This window comes from Loxodonta africana, chromosome 6 (assembly GCF_030014295.1).
Source record: "Loxodonta africana isolate mLoxAfr1 chromosome 6, mLoxAfr1.hap2, whole genome shotgun sequence".
In the NCBI taxonomy this organism is placed as follows: Eukaryota; Metazoa; Chordata; class Mammalia; order Proboscidea; family Elephantidae; genus Loxodonta; species Loxodonta africana.
The window spans coordinates 76,680,741-76,699,090 of NC_087347.1; the positions used below are offsets into that span (position 1 = coordinate 76,680,741).

Below are 18,350 nucleotides of genomic sequence, written 5' to 3' on the forward strand. Positions count from 1 at the left end.
ACAATGTACTGTATTATATTAACAGCAGCTATCTACTATTGTACAGCTATTTCAATTATTTACCTGGGGAGAATAGTTATGAAATTCCTGAGAATGGATTAAGTTTTCAGCAAAGCCTTAAACTTTTAACAGATTTCTCACAATAAGAAAAAATTTCAAAGTTCTATTAGACCAACTTTTACTATACAGTATTTCACATAAATCATGTTTTACATTTTCTCTAATTACATACAGCAAAAATCTCAACACAAGAATGACAGAGGAAAAAGATGCAATATATTTAGCAGATGCAAATTAAACACACAGATATAAAGAAGCAGTAAAAGGTCAAATAAATCACACTCACTCTAAGTATCAATGAATAATTGATATGCATTGTCGGGAGAATCATTTCCAAATGATTTTGTGAATGAATTGTGCTTCTTATTAATTGTGGACTAAAAAAAATAACCACTAAAGAATGATTTAACTTGTTAGTTGTTATATTTTCCAGATACTTTTTTTTTTTTAATACCATTAATGTGGTTACCAAGCACCTAATTTTGGGAAAGCTTCAAAATGTATGTTTTCTTTTCTGCCCCCAGCAAAAGCATTAATTCCCCAAATTAAGTTAAAGCTTATTGCTGATAAAAGTAAATTCTTAATGAAAACGGTGATAGGATGCAATGCTGAGGTGGTAAGTCACAGCCCATTATAATGTGGACCCCATCTTTTATTGATGTGATCAAAGGTATGAGAAATCCACTGTTGTTCAAGAACTTTGTATCTTTCCTTACAAATATAGAGAGGCTTGCCTCGCCTAGAATAAAAAGGAAAAAAAAAAGGTGTTAAAAATTACACAATACTATGGAGGGTTAACATGCATTTCTTTTTTAATAGATTTGTTATGGCAAAAATTCACATAGCAACTTGGTTTGTTTTATATTTCCTTAGCATGTTGAAGGGAAAAATATTTCAAAAGTTAAAAATAGCTCTAAATTAATGATTGTCAGACTTCTCAATATAAAAGAAAATAATAATTCAAAGCCAGAAATGGCACATTGTTCTTTACTGACCAAATTTCAATAAAACACCCAGATATATCTATGAGCATCTGACCTAAGGTCCCGGTCTTCCTCTCCATGAGCATCCAAATATACAGAACCCCACAGGCAAAAGCGGTGGCCTCGAATGATTATAATCACCGATGCATTGATCAAAAGGAAAATTCCTGTCCCAGCACCACAGTTCTGAGAATGCTAAAAAAATTAAAAAGATATCAGTGAACTTCATAACCAAATGGGCTTTATAACAAAATCAAAAAGGTCTTAATTACATACCTTCTAAAGAATACATATATTTTTGAAATTTTAACAAGATTTCACCTATTATTAAGCTTATAATCTCAATTTTAATACTTCATTATTAATACATTAATAATAATTATTAATACATTAAGAGGAATTTGGATAACAATTATTCAGGAAAGCAATTAACAGGCAACCTAAGTCAAGGGCTAGCATTTCCAATGCCATATATGACTGCTGTTAAATGTATACATTGTAAGGTATACCTAGCATTAAAGGACAGTCAAAGTAAGGAAAGGAACTGGAACTGTACTTAAGAAAGGTTTTACTCATTTAAGTAAAGCCTCTGACTTTTTTTTTTTTAACTCTTCTACTAGAGGCACTGGGTACTAGATTAAAAAGAATAAAAACAAAAACATCCCTATATTTAATGTATGTTTAATTCAGAGTAGTTAAATGTGACGCACTGGCTTGATCATACATATCACATTTCCATGTGAAAAGAGATTTAATTTTCATAAACTTTGTATCATCTACTATTGCTTACCAATACACATTCACAGTAACTTTGTTGCTTGCAGCAAAGTCCTTTTAGGCATACAAAAGTACCACAGACAAGGCAAACAGCAGGATCTTTGGGAACCTTGGTACAGACACTGCAGGTTTTTCTGTGGTAGTACTGAAAAATGGTGTTGTAATTCTCAGGCAACTGTAGAAGGTGTGGTAATTTCCATCTTGACTCTTGGATAAGCAAGGCCTAAAACATTACCCCAAAATATTCATTAGTTCTATATATTTAAGTCACTAAAACAAAGCACTCATTTTTATTAAGGAGTTTTTTTTAAAGATAAGGAAAATCTTTCTCTAAGAATGTGACTTATTTTCTTTATTAACACTTCTCATCTTCTATTTCATAAATGACTAAAGTAGTATTTTGACAATTACCATTCTCCATTTTAATGTAATTTCCAATTACAATATGATTTAACTTTTGAGGGTAAGTACCCTAACGCATTAAAACTTGTTATTACTTTAAGAGAATAATATTAAATATCATTAGGCATGCATGGAAAACATATTTAGGTGTATTTGTTCTTAAATATGCTTACTGTAAAAAATTTAAGCAATTATACATTTAAAAACCCAAGTTTTGACATTTCGCAGATAAACAATAAAAAACTCATTGGCTTTCTGAGGTTCACCCTTCAGCCAAAGATTAGACAGGCCCAGAAAACCTGTTCAACTCTAAAACAACCCCTGATGATTACAACAGAGGGTCCCGGACAGAGCTGGAGAAAAATGTAGAACAAAATTCTAACTCTCAAAAAAAAAAAAAAGATCAGACTTACTAGTCTGACAGAGACTGGAGAAACCCCAAGAGTATGGCCCCCAGACACTCTTTTAGTTCAGTAATGAAGTCACTCCCGAGGTACACCCTTCAGCCAAAGATGGGACAGGCTCATAAAACAAAACGAGACTAAATGGGCACACCGGTCCGGGGCAATGATAAGAAGGCAAGAGGGGACAGGAAAGCTGGTAATGGGGAACCCAAGATCAAGAAGGGGAGAGTGTTGACACATCGTGGGATTGGCAACCAATGTCACAAAGTAATGTGTGTATTGTTTAATGGAAACGAATTTGCTCTGTAAACCTTCATCTAAAGTACAATAAAAAATCATTGTTTTTTCTTTAGAGAAGGTCATAGTTCTAATTTATTATTTCTATTTTAATATTTTGTAATTTTGAGTCTCCTGTGGTGAGATGGGTTCCTTTATGTGGCTTTTTGCCTTGGTACTTTGGAAGAACAGCTTGAGAGATTTTCCCCCTACGCCCTGAGGAGTTACCTTTGCCCTAGTTTTCTATCCCAGAGGGTTTGTTATGTTTGTCCAGGTTGATCGACATTTCCCGGGTAAGCTGTAAACAACTTGATGGTTTGATACTTTTTGCCTGGCCCTGGCTGTAGCCTGCCCTGTGATTGGTCTATGTTACCCACCTTGCAGGAACTATAATACGCTTATGTAAATGAAGTTGACTATAGCCTACCATGCAAATGCAGTGACTGTGGCCTACTGAGAGAGGATTGGTCAGTTCGTGGCCCCGGTGGGAGGGCCATGCCTTGAAATTGACCGGGAGTTTGCTTATATATGCAGCCAACCCTACAGAGGTTTGCAGACAGAAAGAAGAAAGAAGCATAAAGGACAAAAGGCAAGAGAAGAGAAGCGGCAGAGAGACAGGAGGCAAGGAAGATCATAAAACTACTTTAATTCAGGTCTAGGGCTGTAACACTGAAGACAGCAAGAAGCCTGAAAGGGGCCCTGCAGCAGAGCCAGCAGTGACAGGGCCAGAAAGGGCCCTGCACCAGAGTCAGTAGAGACAGCAAAAGCCTGCTGCTAAGAATGTAGCTAAGAGAGCTGAACAAAGCTGCTGTACTGGCTATAAGCTGGGTGAGTTAGCAGCAGAGAAGCTGACAGCAGTGAAGCTGAAAGCAGAGAAGCCTGTCCTGAGGGAGCTGAGAAGAGGCCTGACCTCAGGGGGCCCAGAGAAGGCCTGTCCTAAGGGGGTTAAGAAGAGGTGTGCACAGCAGAGAGAAGGACCTGCTTGCTTACACAGCTGAGAGGAGCTGAGAAAGTTGTCCTGCACTGAAGAAGGAAGGACATGCTCTCCACTTTGGGGGAACCTTTCAGACTTTGCCTGCGTGCTTCCTAATCCTGATTCTGATCCTGAGCTATTGCCTGTTGATCATGATTCCAAGCTGTACCCTGACTTCCTTAATAAACCACTTAACTGTAGGTTGGTCTGTGAGTTCCGTGTGGCCACTGCAATGGATTATAGAACCCAGAAGAGAAGTAGAGAGCGCCGTGGGAGGGACAGCTGGTTTCAGAATTGGTAAAAAGGTTGGACAGTAGAAGTAGGTCTGACCTCCGCCTCTCTCTCCTCCTGAAGTTAGGTAAAGTTTACTACCATTTAGAATGTGTTACAGCTGTTAATATAAGATGTATCCATAAGTGCTGGGGCTACAGCTCTTTTAAAAAATTTCCAGCTCTAAATATGAGAAAAAATGCCAAATTAGTTAAATTTCTCTGCAGGGTATACTTTATCCATTATTTACAGTTGTATAAAAATACTGGTAATAGAACCCAAGTTTTTTTAGATGGTGGACTCCATTCATACAAATAGACAAAATTTAGCATGAGTCTATTATCTTAAGAAACTGTATAAATGATAGGCAATTCATATAGTGATCATCTCACATTACCTACAGCCTTAATCCATCTAAATCAGTGGAGTAACTAAGTAATTAGCTTTATGCTATTTAATGAGTTCATGGTTAAAGTGGCATGGTAACAAAAGGATAAAGACAGTATTTGTTGTTAGGGGCCACTGAGTTGATTCCAACTCATAGTGACCCCATGTGACACAGCAGAACTGCCCATATGGTTTTCTAGGTGTAATCTTTATGGGGACAGATTGCCAGGTCTTTCTTCTGCAGAGCCATTGGGTGGGCTTGAACCACCAACCTTTTAGTTAGCAGCTGGGTGCTTAATCACTGTAGTGTCAGGACTCCTAAAGACAAATAAAACCAAACAGATTGCCATCAAGTCCTTTCTGACTCATAGTGACCCTACAGGACAGAGTAGAACTTCCTCATAGGGTTTCTAAGGTTGTAAATCTTTCTGGAAGCAGACCGCCACATCTTTCCCCCGTGAAGCAGATGGTGAGATCGAACTGCCAACCTTTCGGTTATCAGCCTAGTACTTTAACCACTGCTCCACCAGGGTTCATCTCAAAGAAAACAGAGGTGCCCACAATACACTATTTGTCAGCACTCAGTGCCTGACCCTGAGCCCCCCAAACAGCAAATTCTATAAGGGGTTGATTACACTGGAACCCTTCCATCAGTGGAACGGATAGCAATTTGTCCTCACTGGACTTGACACATACTGTAGATTGACAGCCTGGTAGCCCACACCACCCTGTTTCTAATCAAAGAACTTCCTTCATAAAGAGAGAAGGAAGGCAATAGGTGGATGTCTACGGAATTCACTGGTCTTAACATATATGAAATCATCTAAAACAATTACTAGTTTTTTAAATGATGAACCACTGGACTGATGAATTTTTAGACGGTGCCAGCTAGAGAAAACACCTACAGAATGAAGCATGTGCTACTACAGAATGAGATATATACTCTAAACAGTGATCTGTCTTTCACAACTGGAACACACAGGTCTGGGAACCTATGGGGGTGGAAAGTGGTTATAGTCCCTCTCATCATTACACCTAGAAATTCAGCCTTAAATTTCTGCTTCCCTGCTATTCTGGACCCTGCTGTAGTTTTGGTACCCAAGGATGGTGTGCCTCTGCCCAGGGATATAACTATTTCACTGAACTGGAAACTAAATGCCATCTAACCCTTCTAGGTTCTTTGCACCAGTAGGAGAACAAAGGGAGATGACTTAACACACTGGCTGGAGTGACTGATCCCATAGAGAGGGATAGAAATACTGCTACACAATGGGGATTGGCAGCAGCACACTTGAAACTTAGACTCCCCCCACCCCATGTCCCAAGCTTGGATGGTAAAATTTAATACAAAATTATTGCAGTCTTATAAAAGCAAGATAGGATCAATCACCAGAAGCTCAGACTTCTCAGAATAAAGCCTGGGTCACATCCTTTGTCAAACAAATCCAACCAGTCTTTGCAGTACTGGTCAAAGAAGAATGTGAAATAGGTGGTGAAAGAAGAAAGTCATATAAAGTCAATTCTTGTTATTCATGGCAGTTATGTTCTGTAAGATTACCGTGAACACTGAATTAGTGACTAACGAGCCATTTCCTAGGCGAAGTACAGGGTTAGGTTCCTGTGAGCTTCTGGTTATACTTCTGTCGACTGATCAGTACATAACCTTGTTTTATGTGTGTTTCTGTTTAAAGACATCTCATTTAACATATATTTCTCATAAATAATTAATTATATGCTGTATTTCCTTATAATAAAACATTAGCCAGGAAGGGTTTTGCATCTTCCTGACCCTGGGTAACTTGACCATAAATATCTTTGGCTTTCAGCCTCACAACCATGCTGTCCACTGTGTTTTTTTTTTTTTTTTTTAATCAGTTGTCAATCTCACAAATGCAAAAATTTAGCCACTTTTCTATCTTTTCAACAGCTTCATCATGCACTACAGATGTTACTTTAGTACTCTCTAGAGTAGCCTTACGTACAGATTGCCAAATTTCTCCTTCCTTTTTATGGATGTACCACATGTTGATTCACTAACTTTGAATTGACGGCCAACAAGCATTATAACTTATGCCTAAAAACTTATCTTTACACATTTTCTCCGTAAGACACATCACAGCCTTCTTGAGCTTAGGAACACTAAGCAGCTCTTCAGCACTATACTTGGAGGCCATTTTTGTCAGCAAAATCACTAACAAAAAAGTACAAAAAAATGCAAAAACTGTGGTACTAACTAACCAGACAGCAAAAAAAAACCACTTGTTTAGTGTTGAAACAAGGAAAGTTTAAACCTCAGCTGAGAATGTGCATCAAGTGACTCAAAATTTCCACTGCTCTGCACATGTCTATGAATGACTGCAAAAGCACCATGAGTATTGATTTGGGGGTTACGAATAAATTTGAGCAAGAATGCAAACAATGAGAATCATCTGTACATATATAGAGATGTGTACATATATATATATATATATATATATGTGAGTTCTTGAGTGGTGCAAACCATTAATGCATTCGGTGGCTAACCAAAAGGCTGGAGGTTCTAGTCCACACAGATGCACCTTGGAAGAAAGGCCTGGCAACCTACGTGCAAAAACCCAGTAATTGAAAACTGTATGGGGCACAGTTCTACTCTGACACAGGTGGAGTTGCTATGAGTCAGAGCTGAATCCATGGCAACTGGTAAAATATATATATTTAATTATATATTAACTGTAGCTTTCTGGTTAATTTTAAATTTTCTTTTTGCTGTGTAATATGTTTTTGCAACACTGTTCATTCTCTGTATCTTTGTCTTATTACTGAATGCACAGTGAGTTAGTGCTAATTACATTTTTTCAGACCAGCAGGATAAGAGTGCAACAAATCTAAAGGAGGAATGGACACCTCCCAGAGCTTTGGATCAGGGAGGCTCAATGGCATAACTTTGGGATGTGACTTTGGGTTGTGCATTTAAGAGAGTGGTAGGTGCACCTATGGTTGTAAATGGGATGGCTACACTATTTTGAACAGACGTGGAACTCTATGGATGACATGAAGGATTGTATGTGTTTGGGCAGGTAAGAGGCAAATGCAGTGTGCCACAATGTTGTTGTTTTTAATCTAGTCTTCTTTTATTAATAGCATTAAAAGATCTTTTGGAAAATAAGCCCTTTTCCTGTTCCGTACTATTCTGACGGGGCTGCCCTATCACAAGACCCTGCCCCACCACAGGAGTCTGCCATGATACAAAGTAGGCCAGTCAATCAGATGCCCCCTCTTAGGAATCTGAATCTTGAGCAGACATGTGGAGGGAAAGAAAGTGTTTGAGCCTGTGTCATCCAGTGGCAGCACTTTAGAGAAAACAAACCAGAGATCTGTGTGGTCTCTCTTTTTCCCAAGTTCAGCTCTCAATTCTGCAAGCTACCTAGCATTCTTCCAATGAGTCCTGTTTATTTCTGTTGTGGTTTTCTTTTGTTTTGTTTTCCTTAACTTAAATCAAAATTGGATTTTGTTGTTTGCAACAAAGAACTTTAACTAATACAAAAATTTAGAAGCAGTAATTTATGGGCTATATTTCAAGGGCACTGCTGTTGTTCAGCTCTAATCACTATTTATCCTGGTCGGTCTCTCCATCCAAGTTTAAAATGTCTGGAAGAGAATCTGGGTGACCTAGGGTTAGACTCAGGGTTATGGATGGAGTAGAGTGGAGCAGAGATGGGAGCAGGGATGGAGGTATGACTGAATAACTGGTAAAAATTCTGTGCAAGCAAAAATAAATACACGCCTACCACTCTGATTCTAAAACAAATAATTACCACTCATTTTTATGAAGAGATAAAAACATTTTAAATGATAAATTCTTATTTTCCATCAATATCTATACCAATAATCATTTAAGTAAAATGTAGGCTTGTTCTTACGCTATCAAATGAGGTAACTTTTATCTATTGCTTAGTTCATGGCTCACATGAAAACAAAACATTTTGAATGTGCTCATCACTTTTTCTCCCTGCCCTGGTTCTACAATTACACTCAGCTCCACTCCAAGATATTCCTCAGGGGCTTTCAAACATTGAAATATAACATCGTATTGTGGGCAGTCCCACTCTGTCCTATAGGGTCGCTATGAGTCTCTGAATCGACTCGACGGCACTGGGTTGGTTTTTATGGGTTATTGTAAAGTAGTCTCCCAGCTAATACCTGTGACTAAAGATAGTACTGGCAGGAAAAAAATTTATATATATATAAGATTCAATTATTGAATATTCTTTTCTATAAATAAAAGATATATATTTTAAGAATTTCAGCAAAAAAAAAGAAAAATGAATCAAAGCAGAGACATTGATTATTTATGCTTACCTTGCCTTTATGATTTACTCCAACATTATAAAAATTAAGTCAAGTCTGACACCTCTATCTGAAATACTAATGTTTTTATTGTCCCTTTGAGGTTCAAAATTAAAATTCTCATTTTCCCTGAAACTTAGCTCTCCGTCCATCAGTTCTATTTCTGCCAATGACACCATCCCACCACTTAACTGTTCCACAAATATTTATTAGGTAACTTTTACTTAGTCTGTATCAGTAAGCCATTGTGGCACAACAGTTAAGTGGTTGGCTGCTAACCAAAAGGTTGGTGGCTCGACCCTGCCCAGCATCTCTGCGGGAGAAAGAACTAGTGATCTGCTTCTGTACAGACTATAGCCAAGAAAAACCTATGGCACTGTACTACTCTGTCACATGAGGTTGCTGTGAGTCGGAATTGACTCTACGGCATCCAACAGCAGTCTGTATCAGGCATTTTCTAGGAAGTAGACATTTAAAGATAATTTCTGTCGTCGAGCCCCCATTCAGACACATTAAACAAATATGATAAATATGGCAAATGTTATAATAGAGTGGCTAAAGTACTGGCATGCAGTACAACAGAGGGAGAGGAAAGGACTGGAAAGGAACATGGATTATCAGACAAAGCTTCCTGGGAGAGGTGACATTTATCTTAGTGAAGCCTTGAAGGGTAATTAATTTAAAAGTAGGAAGGAAGGTAGGGAGTTTGCTTTAGATAAAATAAAAGCAGTAAGCATTAGCACAGGTGTTTGAAAATAAGTCACACACTTAAGTTACCACTCTTCTGTGGCTTTAGCAAGGTGGTAGCAGAGGAGTGGTATAGGATGAGGATGGAAAGGCAAGCGGGATGGTGAAGGTCCTTGAGAACTATGCAAGGAGTCCGCATCTTCCTCCACAGGCAATGGAGCATCATTAATGATGTTTAAATGGGAGCATGTTCCTATCAAAACTATTTATATGAGGCACTGTTCTTCCAACGATTCGAGCTCAAGATATTCAGTAATCTATATCTGGTCACCAAGATCTATATATTGTCCTCAAAAGTCTCTTGCACTGGTTACTTTCTAATTTCTACTATGAGAACAATAGTCCATCTAAATAATCTCTGACTTTACCATCTAAATAATCTCTGACTTCCCTCTCTCCTCACTTTAATTTACCAACCAAAATAGCAACAGTTAATTCCCTAAAACACTACTTTCATCATATTACTCCATCTCTCAAAAACTGTAGTTCTATCTACAGGAAAAAGTGTGAGCACAAAACTATGGCATTTATAGCCATCACAGCTGCCTCCACTGTATGTCCCCAACTCACTCAACTTCAACACAAACCCTTTTATCAGCTGAGCTGGCAGCAGGGGCCCAGCACATTTTAACGTTAAAGACATGACCTTTTAAATCCTCTAGCCCAAGCCTGTGATTTTTACATGAAATGGTTCTCTTTCCAATAAGGTTACAAGTTACTTGTCTACCTTAAAATTTCTTTGTATCCTCCAAGTCCAGTGCCATGATTATTTCAGGTATTCAGTAAAAACCTGCTGACTTGAAACAAACTAAAAGTAATAAACTAATACCATACCTTTGTTAACTGAAATATTTTCTCTTTTACGGTCATAAATGAGATTTATATAAGCAAACTGTCTTTCAATTTAATCAGTTTAATAAATGCTTTCAAGAACAGATAATCCCCAAATTAAAAATTCTTCATCATTCTCTTTATTATTAGCATATCACAACTATGGCAAGTGATTACTCCTCTTTGTACATACCTTTCCTTGTTCTGCATGTCTTTCAGTAAATGCATTTATCTCAAAACACCACTGAGATATAATATCAAATGCTGGAACTGGCCAATTCAGACAGGAGGCACTGATGAAGGGATGTTCTGTTTGGTAAAATGTTGGCAGAAGTCCCAGGCAGCTGGCAAGAACTGAAAATTCTTCTTCTTCCTTTTAGAATAAGCAGAAAACTCTAAAGAACACTTCCCATTATAGATACTTTAGGAAAATAAGAAAACTTTCTTAACTAAGTAACCGAAGAAAAGGGAGAGAAGTAGGAGGGACAATGAAGAGAGGAAAAATTTCCTACCTATTATATACAAAGAAACATCCCCCAAATATTTCTCTTTGAAATTTAACTTCTGAGTGCCATACCATCTGTTCCTTTTAAACGTTTAATTTTTTTTTTTTTATGGTTGTCACATATCTGACAAATACAATCCACAAAACCTAGCTACTCTATGAAAGCAAATGCTAATTTGGAACAAGCAGAAAGCTACTTTTGGTTAGAAAGGCATGGGTTGTCAGTGCGGATAAAGAAAAACAGTAGTAAAAACATGGACTTGATAAGCGTCAATGCTAAATAATCTGCTTGGGCCCTGAGTGAATGAGAATCAAAGTCAGTTTAAAAAAACTTGAGAGATCTAAAAGTCAAGTAGTCTGAAGTTCGACCCAGTAATAAAAGATCCAGAGACATCAGTATCTAGGTTTTATATCCTGAAAGTTGATTTTTAAAAGAGTTTGGTGGTGTTATAAACACCACAATATCTTCCTAACTCCTCTTTATTTAACCAAAAGGCCATTTAGGAGGCTCGTGTATCCACTTTCCTTTTCTACTGGATCAGTTCCTATCATCCTTCAAAATACAACTCCCCAGGGAAGCCTTCCCTGGCCCCCACTAATGAGATTTCAGACCACCAGTTCCACTCAGATAAAATGAATCCTTCCACACCTTGTAAACACCTCTATTGTTGCATTTATATATTACTTAAAAAACACAAAGAACTACAGCCTATATCCTCTAAATGTGAAGAAAGCACAGAGCAGTTGATGAAGGAAGAGTTGATTTTGTTTAATCTTCTCCATGCTAGAAGATGCTCATATTATGCTAGAAGGAAACATGCTTTTTTTTTTTTTTGTTAAAATTCAAAAATAAAGTATGAAAGAACATATTTAATTGATGAGTGTGTTTAATTTGTTCAACATCTTATAACTCTGAATAGAATTTTTTGAGACAAATGTGCAGAGTTTATCTTGAAGCACTTGATAAAAACCAAAAAATCCAAACTATTTAATGTAATGGTGAATTACTTAAGAAAGAATAACAAACTGCTTAATTTTAATATACTTTAGCCTTCAAAGACCATAAATACGACGTCTTGATTCCCACATCGAGTTCTCTGGAAACAAATGGCAGATAACATCAAGATCATATCCTTTAAGCACAGTTTCTGCTTCCTACCCTGACATCTTCTTGCCTACTCACAATGATCTGCAGATTTATGCAACAGATTAAATCAGTAATAATTCATTCTTTGAAGTTGGTTACAAATCAAACATTTTGCTCTTATAAAATTACACATATGTCATCATTTTCAAACAACTGGCTTTCTGGCCAAAATAACTAAAAAGGTATTAAACACAGATAATGATTAGTGATTAAAAAAATCAAAGATTGAATACTATGATAATATTGGGCATATTATCACCAATCTAATCCCAAACTGCCCAAATAGCCAATATTAGTAATATTATAATAAAAATGAGTGGATGCTAACAAACAGAAAAATAATAATAGTAAATATTCTAAATATTTATTCCTTTGAGCAAGGCTAACATATGCTTATATGACAGTCTGATATAGATAGAGGGATTATACTATGTACCCATAAAAAATATTCCCCAAAATTAGTTTATTATCTCTACCCTAAATTATACCTGGCAGCTAGGTAAATCTTCTCCAAAAAGGTGATGCTGAAGAAGACTGGTGATTCTGAGAAAAGGTAAGCAGAAGTCCTGTAAATATTGTTCCATGGATTCAGGAGACCAAGTAACAGGGCTAACCTAAAGTTAAAAAAGGAAAATTTGAACAATTCATTCTATAATAGATGTGGCTTAAAAATCTATATTTGTAATGTCAACAGAATCCTTTTTTTTCACTGAATAACCACTACATCCGGCTTGGAGAAAGCATACCATTCCACACTCCTGATTTCCTTCTTCATGATATAACTTTCCTTTGGATAGTTCACTTATTACAAAGCTCAATAACACTTCATAAGACTTTTGAGCATCACATGTATTCTGGAAAAAATTAAAATATTTGTTACATCAGTCATTCAAAATTAGAAACATTTTACATTGAAAGAATACTTTATAAAGTATAACTGTAATTACATTATTTTTCTAGCATGTGAACTTCAATTCTTCAAATGTGCATAAAAGTATATCTCTGGATTCACAATGAAATTGGGTAGGTAGTTAAAGTTATTCTAACACTTCTTTAAAAAGCAGCATATGAAAGTATATAGTGGGTGTCATGGACTGAATCGTGTTCCCCAAAAATGTCTTGATTCCCACATCGAGTTCTCTGGAAACAAATGGCAGATAACATCAAGATCATATCCTATAAGCATAGTTTCATTTACTTTCCTTCTGCTTCCTAACCTGTCATCTTCTTGCCTACTCATAATGATCCACAGATTTATGGCTACGTCATGATTCCCAGTATTGTATGATTGTCTACCATTTTGTCATCTGATGTGATCTTCCTATGGGTTGTAAATCCTATCACTATGATATTAATGAGATGAATTAGTGGCAGTTATGTTGATGAGATCTACAAGATTAGATTGTGGTTTAAGACAATCTCTTTTGAGATATAAAAGAGAGAAGCAAGCAGAGAGAGACTCTGTACCACCAAGAAAGCAGCACTGGGAGCAGATCGCGTCCTTTGGACCCAGGCTCCCTGCACCTGAGGAGCTACTTGACCAGGGGCAGATTGATGACAAGGACCTTCCTCCTGAGGCAATAGAGAAAGCCTTCCCTGGGAGATGACTCCCTGAATTTGGACTTGTAGCCTACTAGACTGTGAGAGAATAAATTTCTCTTTGTTGAAGCCATCTACTTGTGGTATTTCTGTTATAGCAGCATTAGATAACCAAGACAATGTGTATGTAAATAAGCATATGTAAATCATACCTTTTGACCCAGTAATTCCCACTCCTGGGAATTCGTCCTAAGGAAATAATTAAAGTGGGGAAAAAAAAATAGCTATATGCACAAGAGATTCACTGCAGCACTAATATAGCAAAAAATTAGAAACGACAAATAAATTGTCAGGCAGTTACCTAAATTATGGTATACCAATCCAACAGAGCATTTTATACGCAATGAATATGATAATGTGAGATATATGAAAAGCATTTATAATATAATGTGAAAAGAGCCAAATAAAAGCATATATACAGTGTTGGCAGTGGTATAAATTATATACGCAAGGAATAGAAGAAATTCTGGGCTCCAGGTTTTTTTTCCTTTACAATTTCCCTCAAATTATTTTAGTAGTTAATGTAAAAATAAAGTAGGATATTTATTATAGAACATGAAGATAATTACATTAACAGTCTAAAACTTATTAAATTTCATGACTATATACTATACTGTTATAGGGAAGAAAAACAATAACTATAAATTCAAATGTATTTGAATAGAATCTTTACATATAAAGAAATGCATCTCTCTATATAACCACAGAGAAATTAGAGGCAGCTGCAAGCTATAAAAAAATTAGTAAAGTGTAAACTGGGATAAAGTCCTAACTTTGCTATAATGTTGTTTATTCTACTCATTAACTATACTTTTAAATAGTAAAACATAACAATTCAATAAAGTAACCATCTTGGAATATAACTTTACCTCAACTTTTAAGACATGTATAGTTTGGATCACAGAGAGTTTGCTACTTAAATGATACTCGGTCTTTCTATGGTTCCTCACTGTTTCACACATGTTACTGCACTCTCTTCAACTAGATTGTGAATTCTAAAATGTCAGGAACTATGTATTTTCCACATCTCTTTTTACTTAGCAAAAATCTGAGTGCTAAATACCTGCTGGTTAATTGATGAATTTATTTCAGTAATGTTGGAGTTTATGACTTTAGAACTTGTCTGGATGTGCCCCTTTTATAAATCAATTCTTTGGATTATCTTTAAATTACTTCCCTGTTTTCTGCCATATTCATTCAGCCACGTAGAGTTATCATGTCCTGATTCTAAACTATAAAAACAGCCCAACTTTACAATTGTTATCCTTATATCATGTGACCCCCCCCCCAACTTGGTCCAATTAACCAACAAGATGATCATTTGACAAATGTGATGACCTACAGGTTAGCAAAGATCAATACCCCACTGAATATCAAAACAGCAGCATACTGTATTTTAAAAATGGATTTAATCAAAATTGTTCTTAAATAGGCAGAGATCACTTGAGCTCAAAATATAGAAAATTTGAACAAAAAGATTTTGCTACTTATTAATCAGGTGGTAAACGTATGTGGGTTAAATAAAGAAAAGGGTCAAGAGTTGAGAGATGCCAAGAGAGTCTGAATCAGGTAGAATGTTTTGTCATGAATTACAGTGCTTCTTAAATTTTGGTGGGTGACAGACCCTTTAGGTATATGCTGGATACTACAGTCCCACTCCTCAGCAAACAAATAAAACAAACCTATCCAGAGACCCTAGATCAAGAAGCCCTGGTATAAAGACTCTTTTAGCAGAAATTTCATTGACCAGAAAGAGCACAATTTATACTAAGTAAAATGGTGATTTCCCAGCAGAACCAAACCTCATTACCAAATTAACTCTAATACTCCTTCAAAAAATATATAGTACCTCTATTTTTATTGCTGCAGGCCAAATTATACCTGACAAAAATCTATTTTGGGCCTGTGAGTGGCCATCTAGGATACTCCACCAGTCTCATCCCTTTGGGAGCAAATGAGAATGAAGAAAACTAAAGATACAAGGGAAAGATCAGTCCAAAGGACTAACGGACCACATCTACCACGGCCTCTAGCAGACTGAGTCCAGTACAACCAGATGGTGCCTGGCTACCACCACTGACTGCTCTAACAGGGATCACAATAGAGGGTCCTGGACAGAGTTGGAGAAAAATGTAGAACAAAATTCTAACTCAAAAAGAAAGACCAGACTTGCTGGCCTGACAGAGACTGGAGAATATGGTCCCCGGACATCCTTTCTGCTCAGTAATGAGGTCACACCAGAGGCTCACTGTTCAGCCAAAGGTTGAACTAAAGGGGCACACCAGCCCTATGGCAGGGACTGGAAAGCAGGAGGGAACAGGAAAGATGGTAACAGGAAACCCAGGGTTGAGAAGGTAGAGTGTTGACACGTTGTGTGGTCGTTAACCAGTGTCATAGAAAAATGTGTGCACTAACTTTGATGAGAAATTAGTTTGTTCTGTAAAATTTTTAAAAAAAGGAGAAATATTAAGAGAAAAATCTGTTTTCATTAGAATTACCAGACTCGGGGATAAGGAATTAGAGAGATGGAAAGAACGAGTGAAACTCCGTTAAAAAAAGGAAGGAAGGAAGGGTAGAAGGGAGTAAAGGAAGGAGAAAAAAGGAAGAAAAATTAAATATTAAAGAAATGACTAATAGAGAAACCTAGTTATACAAGTCACAGTGATTTTTTCATCATTCATAAATATAATTGTTGCTATATTTACAATCTGCAATGAATCTAAATGTTTAAAAATTTAGATTCTAACTGTAGAAAAAGTTAACAGCAAACTATAGAGTATCATTTTTTCTTTTGTTTCATTAATTCATATGGCTATAAGCTTATTTTAAATTTAAATTCTGACAAGAATCTGCCTCATATTAACTGTTTTATTAAATATTTTTTTAAATAGCTAACATCAAATTGAGAGGGAACACTGATAAAACAGTTACCCAAATTACTTCATGTTCCTTCCATCACAGATTTACAATTGTCTAATTTTCTGTCATGTGAGGTCTCATTTTAGCAAATAGTTAAACGAAGAAATTTAATCCCAATTTATATCAGCGAATGTTTTAAATATGTAATTTTTCAGGATTAGACAACTTACTAAGGAAACATTTAAACAACGACATAGCATAGAAATCTAATACATTCGATTTGAATACTAATAGTCTAAGTATCAGATTAGAGTATATGGAAAAAAGAGATATAATTGCAGAAGGCAAAATTACCCAAGAATCAACTAGGAAAAAGGAATGAAAGTCACTCAAGGAAAAGACAGAAAATCATAAGAATTTAGGATAACAGAATTTTACAGGGTCCCTTATAAATCATGAGGTTCAAATCTCTCATTTACCTTTGAGAAAGCTGAGGTCCAGAGATTTTTTATGTCTTGACCAAAAAAGTTATGTCTTTAGTAGTAGGTACTTGGCCTAGTACCTGGGTTCAATGGCCAACTTATCAATATCCCTAATTAAGATATAACGAACTTTGTGATACTATATTAAATTTTTGTACACATTATTGTGATTAGGTAGTGAACTGGTGTTAAAGTTATATTGAACATATTTCATGTATTTACAATTGGTTCTTGCTACTTTTATACATAGATGAGATTTTAACAAAAACTTTTCAATGAGGTTTAAAAACTCTTTAAGACTCTGTGAGCCAATCAAAAGGCTCAATTACACCATACCTATTAAATTTTCCTACTAAACCAAACCAATCAAACCTGTTGCCACTGAGTCGATTCTGACTCATAGCAGTCCTATAGGGCAGAGTAGAACTGTCCTATAGGGTATGTAAGGAGCAGTTGGTGGATCTGAACTGCTGACCTTTTGGTTAGCAGCTAAGCTCTTAACTACTTTGCCACCTTCCTAAAACAAACACTGAAGTAATTTTCTTATTTTTACCTATCTCTAAGGCCAAACTGCTCAGCCCAGTTCTTAGGTTCTATAGTATCCAATTTGTTTTCAAGCCGTTTGAAAATACTTTCATTTACCTGAACTTTGTGCAATTTTTCTAAATTGTTTACCTAATTTCAATTTAAAGAGAACTCTTGTGAATTTGCTAAGAACTTATATACCCAAACACCGGGAAAAGTATTTAAAGAGGCATAATTAAGAAAAGACAAAGATTTATAAATTTAGAAGTGGTGAGTCGAAAGGCATCTTTGGATCGTGACTGGGAATAGGGACAAGGAGAGGAAAAGGTGACAGCTAAGAAAAAACAAGTCTGCAGACATTTTATTACCTGCTCATTGTGTAGGCACAATTTGTAGAACTTCTCTAAGTTTAAGGTTTGCAGCAAAGAGCTGCCCAAATACAAAGGATAAGTGCAAGGCTTTGAGACAGATGCAGAAGGCCTAACTGTGCAAGGTAAGTATTTTAACTTTTTAAGCCTAAAAATGCTCCATTTTCAATTAAAATACCATCAAATAACTCATTTTGTCTTTTAAACACTTAATCTCATTTCTCCTATCCCCAACTTAACTGAATTCACTAAACTATTACATGACAAATTCAGACAAGAAAGTAACCTTTTTGAGCGCTCCCACATGTTTCCAGGCTGACCTGTCTTCCTCATTACATTTAACTGAAAGTGCTGCAAGTGCCTGTGTGTAGAGTAGTGTAAAAAGCACCTTCACAATGCAGGTAAAGTGATCTGCAAGAGAAAGAGAGC

The 18,350-nt window shown here is 36.3% G+C and overlaps 1 protein-coding gene across 4 annotated transcripts in view; it reads right to left on the bottom strand.

Annotated features, from left to right (window-relative positions):
- Positions 1-485: 485 nt before the first annotated feature.
- Positions 486-18,350, bottom strand: part of UBR3 (ubiquitin protein ligase E3 component n-recognin 3) — a 234,014-nt gene continuing 216,149 nt past the window's right edge. For 3 of the 4 annotated variants that reach the window (XM_064287015.1, XM_064287016.1, XM_064287014.1), the window contains exons 33-39: positions 18,208-18,332; positions 12,835-12,942; positions 12,577-12,702; positions 10,630-10,809; positions 1,834-2,043; positions 1,099-1,238; positions 486-799 (exon numbers count right to left, since the gene is read on the bottom strand). In XM_064287015.1, coding sequence (XP_064143085.1) covers positions 682-799; positions 1,099-1,238; positions 1,834-2,043; positions 10,630-10,809; positions 12,577-12,702; positions 12,835-12,942; positions 18,208-18,332 — 1,007 coding nt within the window. In that variant the 3' untranslated portion in view covers positions 486-681. Of the gene's footprint in view, positions 800-1,098; positions 1,239-1,833; positions 2,044-10,629; positions 10,810-12,576; positions 12,703-12,832; positions 12,943-13,035; positions 13,229-18,207; positions 18,333-18,350 lie in introns of those variants that run through there. The other variant, XR_010322292.1, reaches the window with a different exon arrangement.